This window comes from Pogoniulus pusillus, chromosome 15, assembly GCF_015220805.1.
Source record: "Pogoniulus pusillus isolate bPogPus1 chromosome 15, bPogPus1.pri, whole genome shotgun sequence".
Taxonomy (NCBI): Eukaryota; Metazoa; Chordata; class Aves; order Piciformes; family Lybiidae; genus Pogoniulus; species Pogoniulus pusillus.
In genome coordinates, this window is record NC_087278.1 from 4,576,267 (window position 1) to 4,599,807 (window position 23,541).

Genomic DNA, 23,541 nt, shown 5'->3' on the forward strand with positions numbered 1-23,541 from the left:
CAGCCTCTGGGCAGCCTGTTTCAGTGTTCTGTCACCCTCACAGGGAAAAAATTGTTCCTCAGGTTCACCTGGAACCTCCTATGCTTCAACTTCCACCCCCTTGTCTGATATGACAAGGGGCAATGGGTGGAATAAAAAGATATAAATAACAAACACTTTATATATTAAATTATATTCCTCTCATTGACTAAAAAGTACCTAAAATATAGTGTAGTTAAGCCTTACATTTTGTTGGATATTAAACTGATGCATTTGTCTAAATGCAAGTAATGTAAATATTGCCTGGATCTGTAGGGGTTAGACAACATCCATCATCATACACCTGAAGGGAGGTTGTAGCCAGGTGGGGGTTGGTCTCTTCTGCCAGGCAACCAACAATAGAACAAGGGGACACAGTCTCAAGTTGTGCTGGGGGAGGTCTAGGCTGGATGTTAGGAGGAAGTTCTTCCCAGAGAGAGTGATTGGCATTGGAATGGGCTGCCCAGGGAGGTGGTGGAGTTGCCATCCCTGGAGGTGTTGAAGCAAAGCCTGGATGAGGCACTTGGTGCCCTGGTCTAGATGACTGGATAGGGCTGGGGGATAGGTTTGCCTGGATGATCTTGGAGGTCTCTTCCAACCTGATTCATTCTATAAATAAAACTGCAGATCAAATGACCTATGTAAGTTCTTCACCTTCAAATTCTGCCTGCAGTATTTCTTGTCCACTCCACAGCGTTACTGGTGATATGATGTTAAAAATCTATTTAATGAGATTCTACATTTCACATGCCCTGGACTTAAAACTTGTATTATGTACATGTATGCACAAAGAGCATGAGATAAAAATGAGTGAAGTAAGTAATAAAAAGACTAACAAATAAATAAATAATGAAAACTTTTCAAGCTTACCCTTCTTTTAAGTGTGACCCTAATTTTTGATTGGTTAGTAATCAGCCGAACCGGAGCACTCATGATTTCATGTTTAGAACTCTGGATTGCATCTGCTTCTATTCTGATCATCTGCCAGTTGATTTCTTTAAAAGTTAAAACCTTTAAAAAAGAGAGAAAAAGAGGGGAACACCTTTATGCATATGGTAGTTCCCATACACTTCAGCATGTGCATGTATCTGTACACACACACTCACATATATCCTCCACGCAGACAGCCATATGAAGAGAACAAACTGATGTCACTTGTTACTCCACTCACACAAAGCTAAGCCCTGATCCTTCTACCAGAATATGACAGAAATGTTAGGCTAATTCCAAGCAGGCAGAGGTGACAAGCAACATTTAAAATAGAAGGTCACAATTATTGCATAGCATGTTGGTTTGGGCAGAGAAGGTTCTCTCATGTTAAGTTTCAAAATGCTAAATCCCAGTATAGAGGAAAAAAGTGGGGAGGGAAGTAAAGCTACAAGATGGGAGGGGTTCTTGCTCTTCCCTAAGCATCCAGTTTGGTCTCTGCTAGAGGTATGGGATTTGGTCTCTCATCCACCATTTGTATTCCACTCTTGTGTTCCCAGATGATAGCTGGAATTAGTGAGCACAGAATGTCTCCATCCCCACTAACAGCATGTTTCCTAGACCGTCTAAGGTTGCAATGCAACTTCCTCCTCCTACAGCACAAAAGCAAGGAAAAGGTTTTCAAAAGAGGGTACATTTACCTCTCCACGTTGAGCTTCTTGTATTCTGGTAAATCTGAGGTCAGCATGTTCCCAGTTTGCATTTACACTATAAATTCTCAGCTGGGAAAGTTCAAATGAAGCATTAAAGGCCTTTGCACCAATCCGTATTATGATGGAGTTGACAGAAACAGAGATGCCTTCCACAACTTTTTCAGCAAAGCCATATTCACTAAAAAGTGGAATGACAGCATATTAAATACACACCCAAAGAAAAGGCACACAAGCACTCGTGTAACAGGTGGAATACAGCATGAAACCAACCCTAAAATAGAATCAAGCAAGTTGGAAGAGACCTCCAAGATCATCCAGCCAACCTAGCACCCAGCCCTATCCAGTCAATCAGACCATGGCACTAAATGCCTCATCCAGGCTTTGCTTGAAGACATCCAGGGATGGTGACTCCACCACCTCCCTGGGCAGCCCATTCCAATGCCAATCACTCTCTCTGGCAACAACTTCCTCCTAACATCCAGATATTTTGTGGCATTTTAGATGCCTGTGAGTTTCTGAGGTACTAGCATAGGCTGATGGACTTCAACAAAGACCTGTGACATGTGTAGACAGATCTAAATTCTAGGTGAGATACAGAAATTAAAATAAGAAAATCAATTGAGTCACCAAATTTCTCTTTATATGAGTCCCTCTGTGCAGCAAAAAATTGTTTGAGGTCCATAAAATGACAGGATTTTGGTGGGTATGACACCAAGCTGAGTGGTGCTGTTGATATGCTAGAGGGACACCATATCAACCAGGAGGACCAAGATGGAGAAGTGAGTCAAGGTGAAGCCCATGAGGTTCATCATGACCAAGTGCAGCATCCTGCACCTGAGTCAGAACAATCTTCACTATCAATACAGGCTGGAGATGAGGTTATGGAAAGCAGCCTTGAGCAAAAGGACTTGAGAGTTCTGGTGGATGAGAAGCTGGACATGAGCCAGTGGCATCCTGGGCTCCAGCCAGCAGAGCTAGAGCAAGGATTCTGGCATTTTAGTCTGCTCTGGTGAAACCTCACCTGGAGTACTGCATCCAGCTCTGGAGCTCTCAACACAGGAAGGACATGAACCTGATGAAGTGGGTTCAGAGGAGGGCCACAAAGATGATTGGGGGACTGGCAAGGACAGGCTGAGTGAGCTGAGATTGTTCAGCCTGGAAAAGAGAAGGCTCTGGGGAAACTTAACAGCAGCCTTCCAGCACCTGAAGAGGGCCTAGGAGAAGGCTGGAGAGGGACTGTTTGCAAAGGCCTGCAGTGATCACATGAGGGACAATGGTTTCAAGTTAGAGAAGAGCAGGTTTAGACTGGATGTTAGGAACAAGTTCTTTACCATGAGGGTGGTGGAACACTGAAACAGGTTGCCCAGGGAGGCAGTTGAGACCCCATGCCTAAGAGTTACTTAAGGTCAGGCTCAACAGGGTTCTGAGCAACCTCATCTAGTGAAGGGTGTCCCTGCTCACTGTAGCAGGGCTGGACTAGATGACTTTTGGAGGTCTCTTTGAATGCAAAACATTCTATGCTTATACGACTGTCCCACCAAGTTACTTGGGTTTGGGGCTGCAGAGTATGTGTGAAATCTTTCAATATCATTTGGTTTATACAATCAGGGAAACAGAACTTTAGAACACCACACTAACAAGTAGCCCTTAACATTCTTTTCTGAGACCAAAGAAAGGAAAAACTCTACTAGTAAGAAATAAAATGGCAAGCTACAACCCTATATAATTCTGGAAATTTGCAGGGGATCTCTTTTACAGTAATTCAAAATGAGTAATTTAAAGTATTTTTGGATCAATTCCATGCAAGTATTGTCACTGACCTCTGTCCAGATGCAGTTGCTATGGGAGAGGGTCCATTAGGGGCACGTGGCTCTTCACATGTGCTCATTTCCATCACAACTTTATCCAAGGACTTGAAAAACAAAACAAGACAAAACAAAACTGACACCTAAGAATCACAGAATCAACCATGCTGGAAGAGACCTCCAAGATCATGAGGCCAACCTAGCACCCAGTCCTATCCAGTCAACTACACCATGGCACTAAGTGCCTCATCCAGGCTTTGCTTGAACACCTCCAGAGATGGCAACTCCACCACCTCCCTGGGCAGCCCATTCCAATGCCAATCACTCTCTCTGACAACAACTTCCTCCTAACATCCAGCCTAGACCTCCCCTGGCACAACTTGAGACTGTCTCCTTGTTCTGTTGTTGGCTGCCTAGAAGAAGAGACCAACCCCCACCTGGCTACAGCCTCCCTTCAGGTATCATCTTGGGCTGCATCAAAAGCAGCATGGTCAGCAGATTGAGAGGTGATTCTGCCCCTCTGCTCTCTAGGGAGACCTCACCTGGAGTACTGTGTCCAGCTATGGGACCCCCAACACAAGAGAGACATAGACCTGCTGAAGAAAGTCCAGAGGAGGGACTTTAACAATGGGCTGGAGCACGTCTCCTACAAAGACAGGCTGAGAGAGCTGGGGCTGATCAACCTGCAGAAGAGAAGGCTCTGGGGAGACTTTACAGCTACGGTTCAATATCTGAAGGAGCCTTACAGGACAGCTGAGGAGGGACTGTTTATCAGCACTTGTAATGATAGGACAAAGGGCAATGGTTTGAAACTGGACAATAGAATTCTCTGTACAAACAGAGAATTCTATTCCAATTTAATCCAACTCTCAGTACCAAAATACCCCCACTTAAAACAATGTAATAAAAGGCTGAAGTTGGACATTTAGGCCATTGAATTCACCTTCCTTTAGAAGTCAAAAAGGCTCTTGCACAGTCTACCATCCAAGAGTCAACTCTTATGATCAATTTAATGTTCTTGTTCAGTGAAAGCTTTATGTTAAAAGGTGACCTTGAGAGTTATCTTAGCCTCAAAGATTGTGGAAGTAAATTTGCTAGGAGCAAAGTAAACAATCAGGCCTCGCTACCAGAGGTGAAGTATGCAATGTTTACAAAGATCAAAGCTTAAAACTCATTTCCTAATTTGGCAGTTGCACCTTACAATCAAGAGGTTCAATCATACCACCTCAGCAACACCATACTTCAAACTCTGTGTGTCAGGAAGAAGAGGTACAGGCACTGGTTGGTAGATTACAACTGGGTCACTGGCAAATACAGCAAGTATTCAAAACAATGTCTGATTCACAGCTAAGGAATGGCAAGGACATCCAGGAATTCACTGCAAGATTGGGAAGCAGAGCAGCTAAAGAAATATTCATTCCTCAGTAAATGGAATTAAGAAAGTTTAATCATCATCATCAAATCAATCACCCCTGGTGGCACTATAATTCTTACTACACTTGGAAGCAAGCAGAAAAACTAAACAAAATCAAGAATCAATATTACTGCTAATTGGTTGAGTCCTATTTCTACATTTTACATTCTATTTATATCCAAGCTGAAGCTTAGGCTGTTCAAGAAACCCTCTACATCTTATGTGCATCCAATCTCAAGAACAGGTTACCCAGAACAGCTGTGGATGCTCCCTCCCTGGAAGTGTTCAGGGCTAGGCTGGTTCCTAGGAAGGTGTCTTTGCCCGTGGAAGGGGGGATGGAACTAAGTGATCTTTAAGGTCCCTTCCAACCCACACCATTCTATCAATCTATGAACCTGTTGTACCTGAGATCATTGGGCAGAGTATGGAAATATAATAGCAAAGTCCTTAGAAAAAACAGCTCCAACCAACAGGCAGGAACTTGTAAGAGTTGGCTGGACAAATAACTACCCTTCAGGTGAATGCAAATTATGTCATGACTGAATACCTTGACAGAAATTGGCTAACAGTCAAACATTACTTGAGTGAAGACACCCAAAGCCATAAAGAAAACAAACCTACCAACAAAAACATTAAGGCATTTTGCCTTGATCTGTAGAGGACACTTAGTAACAGCCCTTTAATCTTTCTGTTATTTCTAGAGACAAGTCAAAGAACTGTAGAAATACTTGAGATCAATTCTGCTACACAAAGTATATTGAGGAGTTGATCTCAGAACTCACCAGAGAGATGGGATGTGTCTTCAATTTTGTCCATGGTATCTGCAAGAGAAAACATTATTCTAAAGCAAAGTAAGTGTGCTAGTTTGAGCCTAGCTGGGATATTTAGTGAGAGGAATTAGACTACAGGCTGTGAAAAGGAAACAATGGTGATGTCTACTGCACTCGTAGGCTTGCTGACATGTGTAAGAACAAGAACATAAATGTAGATAATGAAGTTGCTCTTGGGCTCTGGCTGCCTGCACTTTCCTCCCTAACCTGCTGTCTAACTAATCCTGCTTTTTAACCTCCCTGGCCAACTCCCCAATCTCACCTTGAACGTAAGGCAAAGTCTGGGATAATGTATAGGGGCGGAAAGGAGGTGGAAGGGTGGTTGAGAGCTCCTCCTGGGGACTCTGGTTTCTGGGAGGGCTGTTGTGTTTCTGTATTACCTTTTTAACTTGTATATTTCTGTCTATAGCTGTATATATATTGTAAATATCTGCTTGTATATTGTGCTAAGCTGTAAATGTAAAGCTCCATTCTAATTTCCATGCTCAGCTGAGTCTAGTCTGGGTGATTTCTTAAGCATAGGGGGGCAGGCAACACCCAAACCATCACAGTAAGTATCAAAAATACAGGAAAATAAAGCATTTGTTTAGAATGGGGTTGATGTACCCAAACTATATTTGAAACTCCTGAACTCCAAATGTTACCTTCAAAATACCAATCTGAAAATATTGCACACATGAACTTCTTTCAGGTGTTAAAACCAGAACTTTGAAATCTACTTATCACTGAGCACAGGGAAAACAGAAGAACAAAACAGAACACATCTCTTTAATACCAAGTTGCCAAGCATCAAAACAAGCAACAGTCTCTTTCCTTTAACAGGACAAAAAAATCCAGGCTTGCTCTATTGGCCTCCAAGTAATTGAATGTCTGCAGCAAAGCATAAAGTTCACTGCATTCAGAAAAATCTGAACAAGCTTCCACTAGGGGACCAAAAAAAAAAAGAAGAAGAAGAAGAAAAAAGAGGAAAAAGTAAAATATAAAGAAAAAAAATCCAAGGCTGAATAGGTGCCAAAGTTTGACTGGATCATAACTTACGTGAAAACCAAGAAATCCAAGGCTGAGTAAGTGCCAAAGTTTGACTGGATCATAACTCATGTGAAAACCAAGAAATCCAAGGCTGAGTAAGTGCCAAAGTTTGACTGGATCATAACTTATGTCACAACCAATCCATAACTTCTTTCCTTACTTTCTTATTAGTATGATCTATGAGAGCTAATAATACCTTGGTTTGATTCTTAGCCACAGAAACCAAAAAAGCAATGTCTACTAGATCTAGAGTGCTTCCACATTTCCCACAGAGCCCAGAACCCCTCAGAAAGGTGGCTTTATTTAAATAGGAAAGGAGCAAGAAGGAAAGAAACAGAAAGAGAGGGGCAAAGAGATAACATATTAAAAAAAAGGAGGGAAAAATTAAGCTAATTAGCACTGGGCAAATACAATCTTTTATCTCTACCTCTAATTCAGAATGTGCAGAAATAAGCTCAGGGAAAAAAACTCTGTTTATAATTTTCATTATTTCCTTCTGTATTTCATATCATCACACAAGAACCAACAAGTAGCAAGAAATTATTGCTGGTAACATCTTTGCTTTCCTCTAAAATGTTACCGAGCACTCAACACAACTTTCTATTAACACAAAGCTGCTTTTAAAGTTCACAGAGACAGAAGGACAAAAAGAAAGGTGTAGCTATTTACCATTCCAACACAACAAAACACTCACCCTAATAGAGGCTTTATTGCAAAAGACCTTGTTTATAGCAAGCCAGGTGGGAAGATCCAACATGTTCTGAAGCACCTCTTGGTCCAGCTCTAAGTTGGTCAGTTGACCTTCTCCCTTTAACGTGCTCAGGTTGATCTTGTCAGGTGACAGGTTTTTGGTGAACCTAAAAGCAAAGATGGACCTTCCTGAAGTAAATTCAGGTGAAGCAATCAGAGCTGTCCCACATAACGCTGATGACTTAACTTCAAGCAATGATCTGGAGCGAGGGAATCAGGTACAATTTCACTCTGCCAAAACTACTGTTGTGGGTTGAAATCACAGAATCACAGTATCACAGTATTATCAGGGTTGGAAGAGACCTCACAGATCATCAAGTCCAACCCTTTACCACAGAGCTCAAGACTAGACCATGGCACCAAATGCCACGTCCAATCTTAGAATCATAGAATCAACCAGGTTGGAAGAGACCTCCAAGATCATCCAGTCCAACCTAGCACCCAGCCCTATCCAATCAACCAGACCATGGCACTAAGTGCCTCATCCAGGCTTTGCTTGAAGACCCCCAGGGACGGTGCCTCCACCACCTCCCTGGGCAGCCCATTCCAATGCCAATCACTCTCTCTGTGAAGAACTTCTTCCTAATATCCAGCCTATACCTACCCTGGCACAACTTGAGACTGTGTCCCTTTGTTCTATTGCTGGTTGCCTGGCAGAAGAGGCCACCCCCCACCTGGCTACAATGCCCCTTCAGGTAGTTGTAGACAGTAATAAGATCACCCCTGAGCCTCCTCTTCTCCAGGCTAAACAGGCCCAGCTCCCTCAACCTCTCCTCATAGGATTTGTGCTCCAGGCCCCTCACCAGCTTTGTTGCCCTTCTCTGGACATGTTCCAGCACCTCAACATCTTTCTTGAATTGAGGGGCCCAGAACTGGACACAGAACATTAGAGGTTGGAAGGGACCTCCAGAAATCATCAAGTCCAACCTCCCTGCCAAGGCAGGATTCTCTGGAGTAGTTTGCACAGGAATGCATCCAGGTGGGTTTGGAAAGTCTCCAGAGAAGGAGACTCCACAACCTCTCTGGGCAATCTGTTCCAGTGTTCTATTGCCCTCACTGTAAAGTTTCTCCTCACATTGAGGTGAAACCTTCTATGGTCAAGTTTGTAGCTGTTGCTCCTTGTCTCATTGCTGCTGACCAGTGAAAAGAGATTAACTCCAGCCACTTGACATCCACTCCACAGATACTGGTAAGACATTGATTAGATATCCTCTCAGCTTTCTCTTCTCCAGACTAAACAGCCTCAGGGTTTTCAGTCTCTCTCCACAGGGCACATGCTCAAGACCCCCAAATCATCCTTGTGGCTCTCTGCTGGACTCTTACCAGCAGGTCCCTGTCTCTCTTGAACTGGGGAGCCCAAAACTAGACCCCCAAAATTATGCTCAAAATAAATCCCCAGATTAGCTCAAAAGGTTTGGAAGCAAAGTCTAAAAGCAAAAAATACAATGCATAGGTACAAAATATATTTTTATATTTATAATTATTTACAACTCAGAAACAGTGAGGAGGACTCCTCTGGACAAGGGAGAAGTGAAATAGCTCTCCCCTGCCCACCTTTATAAGGGAGAAAGAGTGAAATAAGAAAGGCTCCACTGCTACTGGAAGGTGTCCAGAGAAGGGTGATGAAGCTGGTGAGAGGCCTGGAGCACAGCCCTGTGAGGAGAGGCTGAGGGAGCTGGGGGTGTGCAGCCTGCAGAAGAGGAGGCTCAGGGCAGACCTCATTGCTGTCTACAATTACCTGAAGGGAGGTTGTAGCCAGGTGGGGTTGGGCTCTTCTGCCAGGCAAGCAGCAAAAGAACAAGGGGACACAGTCTCATGCTGTGCCAGGGGAGGTCTAGGCTGGATGTTAGGAGGAAGTTGATGTCAGAGAGAGTGATTGGCATTGGAATGGGCTGCCCAGGGAGGTGGTGGAGTTGCCATCCCTAGAGGTGTTCAAGCAAAGCCTGGATGGGGCACTTAGTGCCATGGTCTGGTTGAGTGGATAGGGCTGGGTGATAGGTTGGACTGGATGATCTTGGAGGTCTCTTCCAACCTGGCTGATTCTATGCTGCTATCTATTTAGCCATAAGAAGAGCCCCAGTGAAGGTCAATGAAGCCATACAAAGGCACCAGCCAGAGCAAAGAAGAGAAAGGGAATAAAGAATAGTTTGTGCAGCACACTTTATCCTAATCCAAGGAGCAAAAGGAATGATATAGACTTATCATTATCTTTCTTTTGTATCAAATCCCCTATTTTATTTACTTCTCAAATATGTCCAGAAAGTTCCCATTTCTTGTTTACAATTTAGAACCAGGCTAGAGGGTTAGTTTTAAACCACCACAGGTACTATAGAATTGCTTTGTCCTTCTAAGTTGTACTTTTCAAGTACCTAAAACCAAAACATTTGATGAGGTTCTTTCCTAATTTGTTGAGTACCTTGAATAACAAATCTTCCATTCAAAGCATTTAACTGCAGGAATTGCACCTAATTTTACCAGATTAGGTAGCAAAAAACACTACTGTTTGCATTACACTTTGTGACTTCCCCACCAAAATCTCTCTGCACTGATAGAGAGGGAAGGGGTTTGTCTGTTCACAAGATGGAAAAAGAAAGCCATAGGAGATGCAACTCCAAAATCTCCACCCCATTCAATAGAGCAATTTCTAACCAAACTACAAGGTCTACATTAAACCAGATACTCATGGGAAGAGTGTGGAAAGTGGTGAAGAGTGTTGGTAAGCTTTTCTTCTTGATATCTTTCAAGTGTAGCTTGAAACGTGGCAAATATCCTCTCAGTTCAACTACTTTACTACATCCTTGAGCTGGTAAGGTCTGGAACTGCATCTACCCAGCCTGGCAAAATGTAAACACCCATCTGATCACTCCTAGGAAACACACAGGCAGACATCATAAACTCACTCACTTTAACCACTCATCAGCTTACTTCCCAAAGAAGAACAGTCAACGATGAAGACATCTGGGGGAGTAGAGGTACACAGGGGAAGAAGATTGTTCAGAATTAGAAGTTTGGTTAATTTATATATATATATATTACTGTACCAAGTCTGAATTTATTCAGGATGTATTTGCAAATAATACCAGACACACTTCTTATTATAGCTTCTGTATGGCTTACAAAGCATAAATAAAAGGCATAAGAAGGCATGACCTTTGATTCCATATAATTTCATAACTTCAGTACTAATAATGCATTAAGATAAGGCTATTGACAAATACATTTTCCCTGACAACTAATGTACTTCTAAATGCTCCACTTAGAAGTACTATGGGAGAATAAAGGACTTCAAATGATTCAGTTTTCTGCCTAGTCTTCTTTGTTCCTTTCAACAAGAGTAGGTAATGAGAACAGCTGAATGACCTGCCTCAGTACAACACATCAGTAACTGCAAAATATAAAGCCTCCCATCTCAGAAATCACATTGGCAGGTCTCATCTGACACAGCTAATTCCAATTCTTGTGCATGTTTTTTGGTCACAGCACAGTATGTCTTGACTTTCTAGGTGAGGGTCAACATAAGAATCGCAAATGGTGTTACTTTAAAGCCACATTTATACAGTGAATGCCAAATTAGTCCCCCCAGTAAACAGAGAGTCTACTGAAACTGATGCTCTGGGCAGTAAGCTTCTCTCATGGTTCCCTTTTTGCTTTGCCACACTAGAAGCGCCACTCAAATATCATCATCTTGGGCTCGGCCACAGGCAAATCAGAGTGAAACTGAGAGGAACTACACAAATGAGTTTCTCAACTTCACTGCAAGAAAGACAGCAAAATACCATTAAGGAGGAGAATGGAGTCAGCAAAGCCAATGGTGAGCTATTTTTGATCTCCTTCAAAAAGACAAAACAGGAGCCAGTATCTCCCAGTAAGAAGCATAACAACAGGAAATGCAATCTGAGCAAAGAGCATCATTGTTCCCTCATCTTGACTTCCCCCCTGCTTTTCCTTTTAATTGGGAATCCTTTTAAGAGTGCTGTTTTGAATCTGTTAGATCTCCTGCAGTCAGCAAAAGGAAATCTCCTTCATTCAGCACAGAGCAAGGAAAGGGAATCTCCACCTGTAAGCCTACTCCCTTAAGAATCACAGAAAGTAACTCTTAAGGGCTGAGTTATGAGAAGGTATTTTAGGTGTGGGCCACCTCTAGTAGCAGCACTCTTCTGCTTCTAGGGCTTGAAAGTGATGAGTGGATGCTGAGGAGACTGTGGTGTTTCCACAAAACCCACAGTAGCTCTGTAATATACAGCAACCACATCTGCTTTGTCCAGAGCCAATTTTCCACTGATGATGTCAACACTTCAGATATTTCTGTTCCAGTTCCCTGCTCCTTCTAAACTCAGTCGTTCCACAGAGTACACTTCTGTTTGGCTGTTGGAGATTTTCAGTGCTTTAGAATGACTTCACACTATTTGATGTAATAGGAAAACCTTTTAGTTTAATGCAAGGGCCTCTAACTTAAAATAGATTTAAACAAAAAACGTTGGCCTGTTTGGGCAGCTAGTCCTGTAAATGACAATGTGAGCATAGCCACTAGTTAGAATTTACAGGAATTCAGATCTTCATGCATGAAATTGAAAGAGTCAAATGACAAAGAGCAGCATTTTGAATTTAAGATAAATAGGCTAAAAAGCCTTAGGGCAATGACAGACCTGAGGTGGATTTTGTTCCTCTGTGAGGGTGACAGAGCACTGGAACAAGCTCCTCATGGAGGTTGTGGAGTCTCCCTCTCTGGAGATATTCAATGACAGCTCTCCAAATGGTATTGTTCTAGGATCCCACAATACATCACATTCCAGTACATACAAGAGAGATGTTGAGAAACTGGAACATGTCCAGAGAAGGGTGACAAAGCTGCTGAGGAGCCTGGAGCACAGCCCTGTGAGGAGAGGCTGAGGGAGCTGGGGGGGTGCAGCCTGCAGAAGAGGAGGCTCAGGGCAGACCTCATTGCTGTCTACAACTACCTGAAGGGAGGTTGTAGCCAGGTGGAGTGTAGTCTCTTCTGCCAGGCAACCAGCAACAGAACAAGGGGACACAGCCTCAAGTTGTGCTGGGGGAGATTTAGGCTGGACGTTGTTAGGAAGTTCTTGCCAGGGAGAGTGACTGGCATTGGAATGGGCTGCCCAGGGAGGTGGTGACAGTTGCCATTCCTGGAGGTGTTAAAAAACTAACATCCGTTTTAAATCCCCCCTCTGCCAGTTTAAACCCATTACCCCTTATCCTGTCACTACAAGACCTTTTATATAGTCCTTCCCCAGCCTTCCTGTAAGCCCCCTTCAGACACTGGAAGGCTACTACAAGGTCTCCCCTAAGCCTTCTTTCCTCCAGGCTGAAGAGCCCCAATTCTTGTAGCCTGTCCTCATAGCATGGTTATGTTCACTAAAGCTTTCTGTTACACTACTCTACTGTGGCTGTAACTGAGGCAAGACATACTTGGTCTGCTAACAGCACAAGATATTCTTAGCAAAACTGTTCTCACAGATTCAATTTCAATTTCACAAAGTACCCTTCCTTTCTCCAAACAGATCATCAGAGGTTTGAATTACAGTATCTGGCAGCAAGAATTTCAATTCTGTTTCAATATTCAATATTCTACTCTAAGGTAGAGTAATGCTATAAAATATTTTACACTTTAAATACAAGAACCTAGAAACATGATGTTAGCAGTATCACAAGCAGCCTGACATTGTTACCTTGGGTACACATAGATAGAAACAAACACACATGCATTAAGCTCTGCTTTGCAGTTAGGTAAATGATTCAGCTTTAATTTACAGAGTGCAAACTTAAGAGTTTGCTGAAAAGCATAAAATGCTGCATAATAAGAGTGCAGTATTAAGAATCCTATGTAGAGTAGTAAGGTAGAATCACAGATTGGTAGTTCTGTTCTTTCCAGAACAACAACAAAAATCTACATATAAAATGTTTCTTTTGTTTTTTCCTCCTTGCCTGAAATATTTGTTTTGTTTTTGGCAACACAGGCTTGGAGCTCTGAATGGAGTACTCCATTATGCTTGTAGGGAAGATGGCCAAGACATGAAACTAGAAACATAGAGCAATCAAAAAAACAGTAGAGAAGACAGGGGAAAACTCTGCTCTGAAACAACAAGCTTATGGTTTGGATAATGAAGGCCACAAACAGCATGAAGGTGAGAGTAGCATCTCACAAAGGTTTGGAGAGAGTACCAGATGTCTTCTCAAGTTCATCACCACAAACCTCAACCTTCAGATTTAACACAGAAATAATGGAAGTCTGGAGCACATTTGAACACAGGATTCTCAGTTGTTTTGCACATCTACTGAATATACATTTTCTTTCTCCTGGCTCTGCCATATACCTTCCTTGCTTTATAAATAACACTCCTTAAGCAGTTTGATTTTACATGTATGCTGCAATCATGACAGACTGTGAAATGATAGAATGTGCCACCTGTTTTTCTTATCTCCTTGTCATAAACTAGAACTCCATAAGAACATGTATGGATCAAGACAGGCAGCTCTGAAAAACAGGAAGCAAGGCCTGCCAAGCACTGGCAATTCCATCAATAATAAAACATCAGAAATGGAACAGGAGGGTAACTGATTGTTTCCTGCTTCACCCAGCTGAACCATGCTATTAGACCATTAAGGAACTCTACACTATTCCTGAAGCAAGAAAAGCAGTCTTTTTTCAACAGCAGTTTCAAAGGAGTGTCTAAGGAAGACACCTATTTCCCACAGAATCAACCAGGTTGGAAGAGACCTCCAAGATCATCCAGTCCAACCTAGCACCCAGCCCTAGCCAGTCAACTAGACCATGGCACTAAGTGCCTCATCCAGGCTTTTCTTGAACACCTCCAGAGATGGCGACTCCACCACCTCCCTGGGCAGCCCATTCCAATGGCAAATCACTTTCTCCGCTGCAGGTAACAGTGAGAAGGAGCTTTGCCATCATTCTACTCACTGCACCACGACTTCAAACATTCAAAGAATCACAGAATGTCAGAGGCTGGAAGGGACCTCAAGAGTTCATCCAGTCCAACCCTCTTGCCAGAGCAGGATCACCTACACCAGACCACACAGGAATGCATCTGGGTGGGTTCTTAATATCTCCGGAGGGGGAGACTCCACAACCCTCCTGGGCAGCCTGTTCCAGTGTTCTGTCACCCTCACAGGGAAAAAAATCCTCCTGTTTAAAAGAAACTTCCTATGCCTCAACTTGCACCCATTGCTCTTTGTCACTGAGCTTCACCCAGCACAGCCTGGCTCCAGCCTCCTGGCACTCACTCTGTACATATTGATAAACACTGATGAGGTCACCTCTCAGGCTCCTCTTCTCCAAGCAGCACAGCCCCAACTCCCTCAGTCTGCCCTCCTAAGAGAGATGTTCCATTCCCTTCATCATATTTGTGGCTCTGTGCTGGACTCTCTCAAGCAGTTCTATGTCCTTCTTGAACTGGGGGGCCCAGAACTGGATGCAGTACTCCAGATGTGGCCTCACCAGGGCAGAGTAGAGGGTTTGAGTTGGAAGGAACCTTAAAGATCATCCAGTTCCAACCATTCTGCCATGGGCAGGGACACCTTCCACCACGTTGCTCAAGGCCTCATCAAACCTGGCCTTGAACACCTCCAGAGAGAGGGCAATCCTGACCTCACTGGGCAACCTGTACCAGTATCTCACCACCTTTACTGCAAAGAATTCCTTCCTAATACTAAGACTCCTTGTTTAAATATAAAAGGAACTGAACTAACTCTTTGCCAAACCTGCTACAGAAACAGAGCACTGGGATCACCAGAGTGTCTGCTGTTAGGAATGAGGTTCTTTTATCTGCTGTAACACCACAAATCAAAGCTGATTTTCAGTGACTGGTTTGAACTGGGGAAAGAAAAGAAAAAGTCATCTAAAGCCCTCTCAGTTTTGCATAAGACAAAGTCACAGCAAATAGTATACTGCAGGCAACATAGCAATTGCCTCTACTCTGTAGCCAGAGGAGATGTCGATGCCTCTCACAAACCAAACATCATCTGCAAATCCTGAGCTCGGGAGCACTGCTGTACTTGTCCACGTGGCAGCATATTACCAAAGTCCAGAGTACCAACATGCTTAGGTATGCTTAGATGGCAACAAGTCCTAGATGAGAAAAAGAGAGGCTCCCTAGATTAAAAAACAACTCTACACACCAGTAACATTAAGCACAATGGCATTCAGGAGAGTTCTTAGTAGCATTGCCTTGTTGATCCAAGTGTGACAGGAAAGAAAAGGTGAGAGACACACTACAGTAACACAGGATTAAAGACTTAGCTGTGAGTGAGAGACTAAAGACAGCCTTAGACATCATGCAACAAGTGATTGACCTGTACTGAAAGAGTAGAGCATTAACAAAGAATTTGTATCAATGTGACAGACCAGGGAAAAACCACAAACTACTGGGGAAGATTACTGTTTTAATTCTTCACATCTACAAAATGTGATTAGAATCAAGCAACTGATAACTTCTCTTGGTACTCTAAAAAAAGAACAGCTAAAAGGCATCACAAAAAGCTGCTAGAAAACCCAACAACAAAGGCATAAGGTCAGTAGAAATTGGCCAGAAGACTGCAAGAGCAATGACATCTAATATGTCCAAGAGACACGCAGAAATCCAAAGGCACTGAATATACTTAGCAACTGAAAACAGAAGTTGGTGAAGCAACACAAGCCTTTGGGTGAATCCTGACTGTCCTGGGGAGGTTCCAATTTTAATGCAGCATATTAAAGTAGTATTTCACCCAGAAAAAAAACATTAACTATGGCTTATGGAAGATTTAGAGTAAGTGACTTTTAGCTCAGCAGGCTGAGTTAAAATGTATAGAAATTGACAGGCAACATTAAAGCCGTATTCACAGTATCACAGTATCATCAGGGTTGGAAGAGACCTCACAGATCATCAAGTCCAACCCTTTACCACAGAGCTCAAGGCTAGACCATGATATTCATCAAGTCCACAGAAATCTGACCTTCTGAGGAACCCAAGACAGCAGCAAATGGCTTTGCAGCAACAGCTGACTCACTGGTGATGCAAGTTGCTGAACATCTGAAAACAAAACTCATGGAAACTACTGAGTTCTAAATGAAAGAGAAGGTTTTAGGAACTAAAGCTAGAAGGTAAGAGACAAGTGACAAAAACCTGCCTGGCACACGTGAAGGTTAAAGCACTTCTGTGTGTGAAAAACTGAATGGTAAGCAATACTAAATAAAACTACAAAATATGATGGCATGCCCTCATCTTGGACACTGTAGCCATTTCTGACAACACTGAAAGTAATTTGGAAGCAGAGAGGACTTATAAAAACACTAATGACAAAGTGCTGAACACTGTACACAGGTTAAGTGGATGCTACTTTATCTTACAGACAAAAGCACATACACAAAACCAAAAAGAGAACAAACACATTTAATACCAGTAAATGGAAACACTGACTGCACAAGAGTTTAGTGTCCATGAAAACATCAGGATGGAATACAGCACCATAAAAGAAAAAGCTTCAAAGAATTTAAAATGATAACAGAAAAAAGAAAGAGCATTTGTGAAAGGGTTTGTAAGGGAAGGTAATATGCCTGCAACACAGTAGGATTAACCAAACACATTCTGACACACACTTTAGTTCACTACTTAAGAATATTCACAGTACATTAGGTTGAAAATAGACATTTGTGAGGATAAATTTTAGTATTTCTTGACCAGAAAGCCCTCCCACAAACACTGGCACTGTCACAGTCTGTACCAGGAACAGAGCATTGCCATGGCACTATAAAAATCTCACCATCACTATCAGGTGGTGAACCACCTAACAGTTATCAGGCCTTTCAACTTATTATAGTCTACAGACAGATCTTCCTTTCCAGGCAAATCACCTGTCAGGAGCCTGACTCAACAACCAGCCCGTACTTGTGTAAGGTGTCTGGTGCAGTGTCACACACTGCCCTTTATTTCTCCCATCCTAGGAGGTGAGGTACTGAATGGTCCATCTGCTTTGCTGATGCTTTCCAAGTAATGGCCTCCATTCCATCATGACAGAGACAGATCTCAGCATGAATTCCTACTCCAGCTGAAATCCTAAAGACATCTCAGTACACTCATCTACTCACTCTGAGGCCATACTTTCTCAAATACAGGCCCCCTCACGAGCTCTCTTGACCCTAGTTAATTCTGCAATAATGCATTTATTTTCTTTTCTATTTGGAAAAGACATGTTGGCTGCTTTTTGGGTACAGGCAGAACTGAAACAGCTGCTGTCACTGTCACCAATGACCATTATCTAATGATGTGTCATGCAGCAGATCTGCTCAGACATAGCCAAGCATTCTGCATAAACAAGAAGCTTACATTGCATGAATGATAATGATCTTGTAAGTAAAATACTACTCAAGTAATTTCTCTTTGGTGAAGCAGCAAGTTACCAAAAGGAATGAAGGAAATGTAGATAATAAACAGCAAAATATCAAATAGCTGAAAGGTACTGAGAATTCACTGAGAAGTATGTTTACAATGGGATTGCTGATTTACTTCACAAATCAGTTTAAGACTTAAAAAACCCAAACCAACACCACCACCACCCCTTCCCCAGAATAAAAGACACAGCAGCATAGCAAACAATTATTTTTTACAGAACTATAAATTACAAAAACCAATGGTAGAAAACCCAATAAGCATTTCCTAGAGCTCATTTCACTCCCAAATGTATCTAACTGCATACCACCTCTTACATGTACTCTACAAAGGTGGGAGAGGGGAATTTACCTGAGGGCAAGGTATTCAGATAAAAGGCCCCTATTCCTGGTGAAAGCAAGTGGTCAGTTGCCATGGCTTCTGAGAAGCTGCTGGTACTCATTTTGGTAGTAAGGATATTCACAGCAAACCAATCTCCACCAGAGCCAGCTGGGATCGCTGCAGGGAACGGGACACAGGGGACACACAAGGGATCAAGTTCAAAGGGAAAAAGGAGTGATACAATAATGTAAGAGAGTTTTAGCTAAAGATCACTGCAGTTACAATAGTTACACATCACTATATCACAGAACTAGAAAGGAAACAGACCGGTGTAAAACGCTAGATTCCCACAAGCATATCCCTTACTACAGCACTGCAGCCCCTGTTTAAATGAACAGCCAGTGGAGAAAAAATGAATCATGCAGAAAACTTCTGTATTTTAAAGCCAAGTAGATTAGAAGTGAGTATATTTGGAATGTGAGAAGGAAGATAGCCCCAAGATGCACCATAAGAGAGGTGTGTTTCAAAATGGGAGAAGCTTTAGAATCATAGAATCAACCAGGTTGGAAGAGACCTCCAAGATCATCCAGGCCAACCTAGCACCCAGCCCTATCCAATCAACTAGACCATGGCACTAAGTGCCTCATCCAGGCTTTGCTTGAAGACCCCCAGGGATGGTGACTCCACCACCTCCCTGGGCAGCCCATTCCAATGGGAAATCACTCTCTCTGTGAAGAACTTCTTCCTAACATCCAGCCTATACCTACCCTGGCACAACTTGAGACTGTGTCCCCTTGTTCTATTGCTGGTTGCCTGGGAGAAGAGGCCAACCCCACCTGGCTACGATGCCCCTTCAGGTAGTTGTAGACAGTAATAAGATCACCTCTGAGCCTCCTCTTCTCCAGGCTAAACAGGCCCAGTTCCCTCAGCCTCTCCTCATAGGATTTATGCTCCAGGCCCCTCACCAGCTTTGTTGCCCTTCTCTGGACATGTTCCAGCACCTCAACATCTAGCCTGAGATTTCTCAGCCCACATTACTGCTAGTTTATCTCCAAAATACCTTTACAACTTCATACAGCACCACAGTAGCTCTAGCTTGGCCTTTTGGAAATGCTCTTTTACACAAGCTTAAAATGCAATACAAGCATCAAGCTACTAACAGAAGAGAGGTCTGTGGTTTTGTTGGGAGAAAAAAAAAAAGGCATTTATTGATTCTTTTATGTTTATCAGAACTCTGCCAACACATTCACACAGCCAAAACCGTTGGCATCAAGTCTCCACTTCAATACAGTGTTTCAAACATAGGGAAACTTCGTATTGCACTTTCTCCTCTGTCACAAGCAGTTCTGCCTGACCTTCTTTACTGCCTGACCTTCTTCAGACTTTCTTTCACTAGGTGCAGCATCTATGTAAGATAGACATTATGCTAATGCTTTCTGTAAGCATGGATGACATTTAACAAGGCCAAGGGCAGGGTTCTACATTTTGGCCACAACAACCCCAAGCAGCGCTACAGGCTGGGGACTGAGTGGCTGAGAGCAGCCAGGAGGAAAGGGACCTGGGGGTACTGATAGATAGTAGCTGAAGATGAGCCAGCAGTGTGCCCAGGTGGCTAAGAGAGACAATGGCATCCTGGCCTGCATCAGGAACAGTGTGGGCAGTAGGGCAAGGGATGTTATTCATCCCCTGTACTCAACACTGCTCAGGCCACACCTTGAGTCCTGTGTCCAGTTCTGGGCTCCTCAATTCAAGAGAGATGTTGAGGTGCTGGAAGGTGTCCAGAGAAGGGTGACAAAGCTGGTGAGGGGCCTGGAACACAAACCCTATGAGGAGAGGCTGAGGGAGCTGGGGTTGTTTAGCCTGGAGGAGGCTCAGGAGTGACCTCATTGCTTTCTACAACTACCTGAAGGGAGGTTGTAGCCAGGTGGGGCTGGTCTCTTCTTCCAGGCAACCACCAGTAGAACAAGGGGACACAGCCAGGGAAGTATAGGCTGGATGTTAGGAGGAAGTTGTTGCCAGAGAGAGTGATTGGCATTGGAATGGGCTGCCCATTCCAATGGGAGGTGGTGGAGTCACAGTCCCTGGAGGTGTTCAAGCCAAGCCTGGATGAGGCACTTAGTGCCATGGTCTGGTTGACTGGATAGGGCTGGGTGCTAGGTTGGACTGGATGATCTTGGAGGTCTCTTCCAACCTGGTTGATTCTATGATTCTAACACAGACTCACTCAGAACAATGTAGATTGCTACGTCTCCGTAGTACCAATTTGGCCAGGTACACAAGCCAACAAAGTCAGCCACATAGAACATATTCTGCACAAATCTTCATTTCAAGCAGAGAGAAGGTGTTTTACACTTATTCCAGGGTATACATTTCTGTGTTCCTTGGATGGCTAAAACAATTTTGTAACTTTCACAAAACTGAAGTGGCACAGATGTGGAATACACAAAATAAGCCAAATTTCTACTTCTTTTTGCTACTAGCAGAAGTTTCAAAGTTCATCCAACTAATTTTGATCATTTAGTTACAGGAAGGAAGGAGTTCATTCTGGTCAAAGAAAGATGTTACACTGGTAGATGCTAAAAGGAGTCATCCACACCAAGCTGTGTGGTGCAGCAGACAGGCTGGAGGGCAGGGATGCCAGCCAGAGGGACCTGGACAGGCTGCAGAGGTGAGCACAAGCCAACCTCATGAGGTTCAACAAGACCAAGTGCAAGGTCCTGCAGCTGGGTCAGGGCAATCCTAAGCACAAATCCAGGCTGGGCAGTGAGTGGCTGGAGAGCAGCCCTGAGGAGAGGGACTTGGGGGTGCTGGTGGACAAGAAGCTCAACATGAGCCAGCAGTGTGCACCTGCAGCCCAGAAAGCCAACTAGAGCCTGGGCTGCAGCAGGAGAAGTGTGGGCAGCAGGGCCAGGGAGGTGATTCTCCCCCTCTGCTCTGCTCTGCTGAGACCCCACCTGGAGTACTGCATCCAGCTCTGGAGCCAATATTACAAGAAGGACGTGGGCATTCTGGAGCATGTCCAGAGCAGGGCCAGGAGGATGCTCAGAGGGCTGCAGCACCTCTCCTATGAGCACAGACTGAAAGAGTTGGGGCTGTGCAGGCTGGAGAAGAGGAGGCTCCCAGGTGACCTTCTCGTGGCCTTCCAGTGTCTGAGGGGGGCCTACAAAAAAGCTGGGGATATCAGGGAGTGATAGGACCAGGAGGAATGAAGCAAAGCTGGAAATGGGTAGGTTCAGACTGGACATGAGGAGGAAGTTATTTTGCATGAAAGTGGTGAGAGCCTGGAATGGGTTGCCCAGGGAGGTGGTTGAGGTCCTGACCCTGGAGGTGTTTAAGGCCAGGCTGGATGAGGCTGTGGCTAGCCTGATCTAGGGTAGGGTGTCCCTGCCCATGGCAGAGGGGTTGCAACTAGAAGATCTCTGTGGTGCCTTCTAACCCTGACTGATTCTGTGATCGCAGATCTCTTGAGATGGCAACACCAAACAAGCATGTCTTACTGGTGTAAAAACCAGGGTGATATCTGGGTCACATATTTTTATAGGACATGGATAGGTGAAGTGTAGATGATGTCAGGTATCAACGTTTATAGCCCAAGCAGCTGATTCTTGATAGCCACACAATTAGTATGCTAGTCTTTGTGCTTTAGAATGACTTTTCAACTACAAAGTGACCAAAACACTGCCAGAAAAATTAATGCATTTCTTTTTTTCTGTTGAAATCTCAGATTATTTTCACTTCTACTGCTTCAGGTGAACAAAAACAAATCGAGATGTAAGTTCACCGAGAACATTAACTAATGTCACAAAATGTAATGCAATTTTCTTCTACCAAAATCTCACTATTTTCACATCTGTTGCTTCAGGTGAGCAAAAGCAAAGATGACCCTAAGTTCACAGAGAACATCAACTGGTGACACAAACTGCAAACTATTTGGGTTTCTGCCACAACAAACATGTCTAAATCTCTGTTTTCTTTGTGAAACCAGCAAATAAGACTCAAACAAAGAATGCAACTTTTTAAGTAGAAGCATTTGTTCTCATTGGTAAGCTTGACAGTTAATATCTAACTGAGGTGAAAAATGTGATATTCAGTGGGGCTACTTAATGTAGAGGCAAAGTCTGTGAGCTTCTCTTCATGCTTCTTAGATGCATTTTGATAAACAAAACTGATTTGCACAGGCAGGCGTTGATACTGCACATACACAGAAGACTCAGACTGCTCATTAACAGAAAGGTGATTTCAGTTGATGATACTAAAAGCCCAAACCTCAAACATACCTGAAAAAAAAAAACCAACTTATACAATCTGTGTGGGTAATAGCCAATCTCTGTCAATATCCTGGATCCAAACAATTTGAGATCCAAAGCCTTGCGGTGGAGATGATTCCTTTATAACCACAGGCTGTAACAGAAACACTGCTCTGCACATCTTGAGTCCTGCTGGAAATCTTTAACACCACTGTTTCATACATTCATGTCTACAAAGTCTAACTGAGGAAGAAAGAAGGAATGCTGAAGGGTATCTAATAATATTGTGGTAGAGCAGTACAGAGAAAACACTGCAATAGGAGGAGCTGTTCAACAAGAAATCTCTCGTGGGTAAAAACATGTAACAGCGCATACGAAGTTTCAACACCAGTTTCAGCTCACTGGAGAAGATCTTGACAGTAGTCACTATACAGAAGGCTCCTAGGCAGTGTCTGGTTCCTATCTCTGTAAAGGATAATGTCATTATCCAGGTATTTGTTTCACTTCAGAGCACCTATATTATGAAACAGACACTCCACCATTGACATTCACCAAAAAATCCACACCAAACATGATACAGAGAAGAGAATAATTCAAGTCTTCAAATGACAAACTCATCCCTTCAGTTTAGCAGAAGGGATGTTTTGTACCCCACACGTCAGGCTGCCCACTTCCCTCCTCATTTTCTTCCACAGCCTTGGAAAAGAGCAATGCACAAGAAGGAATTCAAACTGCTCAAGCAGATCCAGAGGAGGGCCATGAAGATTATCAGAGGGCTGGAGCAAGTTGAGATAGGATGACAGAGTTGGGGCTGTTCAGCCTAGAGAAGACTCCAGGAAGACCTTATAGCAGCCATCCAGTACCTGAGGGGAGCTACAAGACAGCCAGGAAGGTACTTTTTACAAGGGCTTGTAGTGATAGGATGAGAGGGAATGGATTGAAGTTTGAGAAGGGTAGATTTAGGCTGGATATTAGAAAGCAATTCTTTACAGCAGTGGTAGTGAGACACTGGCACAGGTTGCCCAGGCAGATCACAGATGCTCCCTCCCTGGAGGTGTTCAAGGCTAGGCTGGATGAGACCTTA

The 23,541-nt window shown here is 43.4% G+C and overlaps 1 protein-coding gene across 2 annotated transcripts in view; it reads right to left on the reverse strand.

The window, feature by feature from the left end:
- The window catches only part of BLTP3B (bridge-like lipid transfer protein family member 3B), a 55,609-nt gene that overhangs the window by 28,785 nt on the left and 3,283 nt on the right, over nt 1-23,541 (reverse strand). Inside the window, exons 2-7 of one of the 2 annotated variants that reach the window (XM_064154999.1) lie at nt 18,241-18,387; nt 7,431-7,593; nt 5,660-5,698; nt 3,479-3,570; nt 1,647-1,836; nt 889-1,029 (exon numbers count right to left, since the gene is read on the reverse strand). In XM_064154999.1, coding sequence (XP_064011069.1) covers nt 889-1,029; nt 1,647-1,836; nt 3,479-3,570; nt 5,660-5,698; nt 7,431-7,493 — 525 coding nt within the window. In that variant the 5' untranslated portion in view covers nt 7,494-7,593; nt 18,241-18,387. The remainder of the gene's footprint in view (nt 1-888; nt 1,030-1,646; nt 1,837-3,478; nt 3,571-5,659; nt 5,699-7,430; nt 7,594-18,240; nt 18,388-23,541) is intronic. The other variant, XM_064154998.1, reaches the window with a different exon arrangement.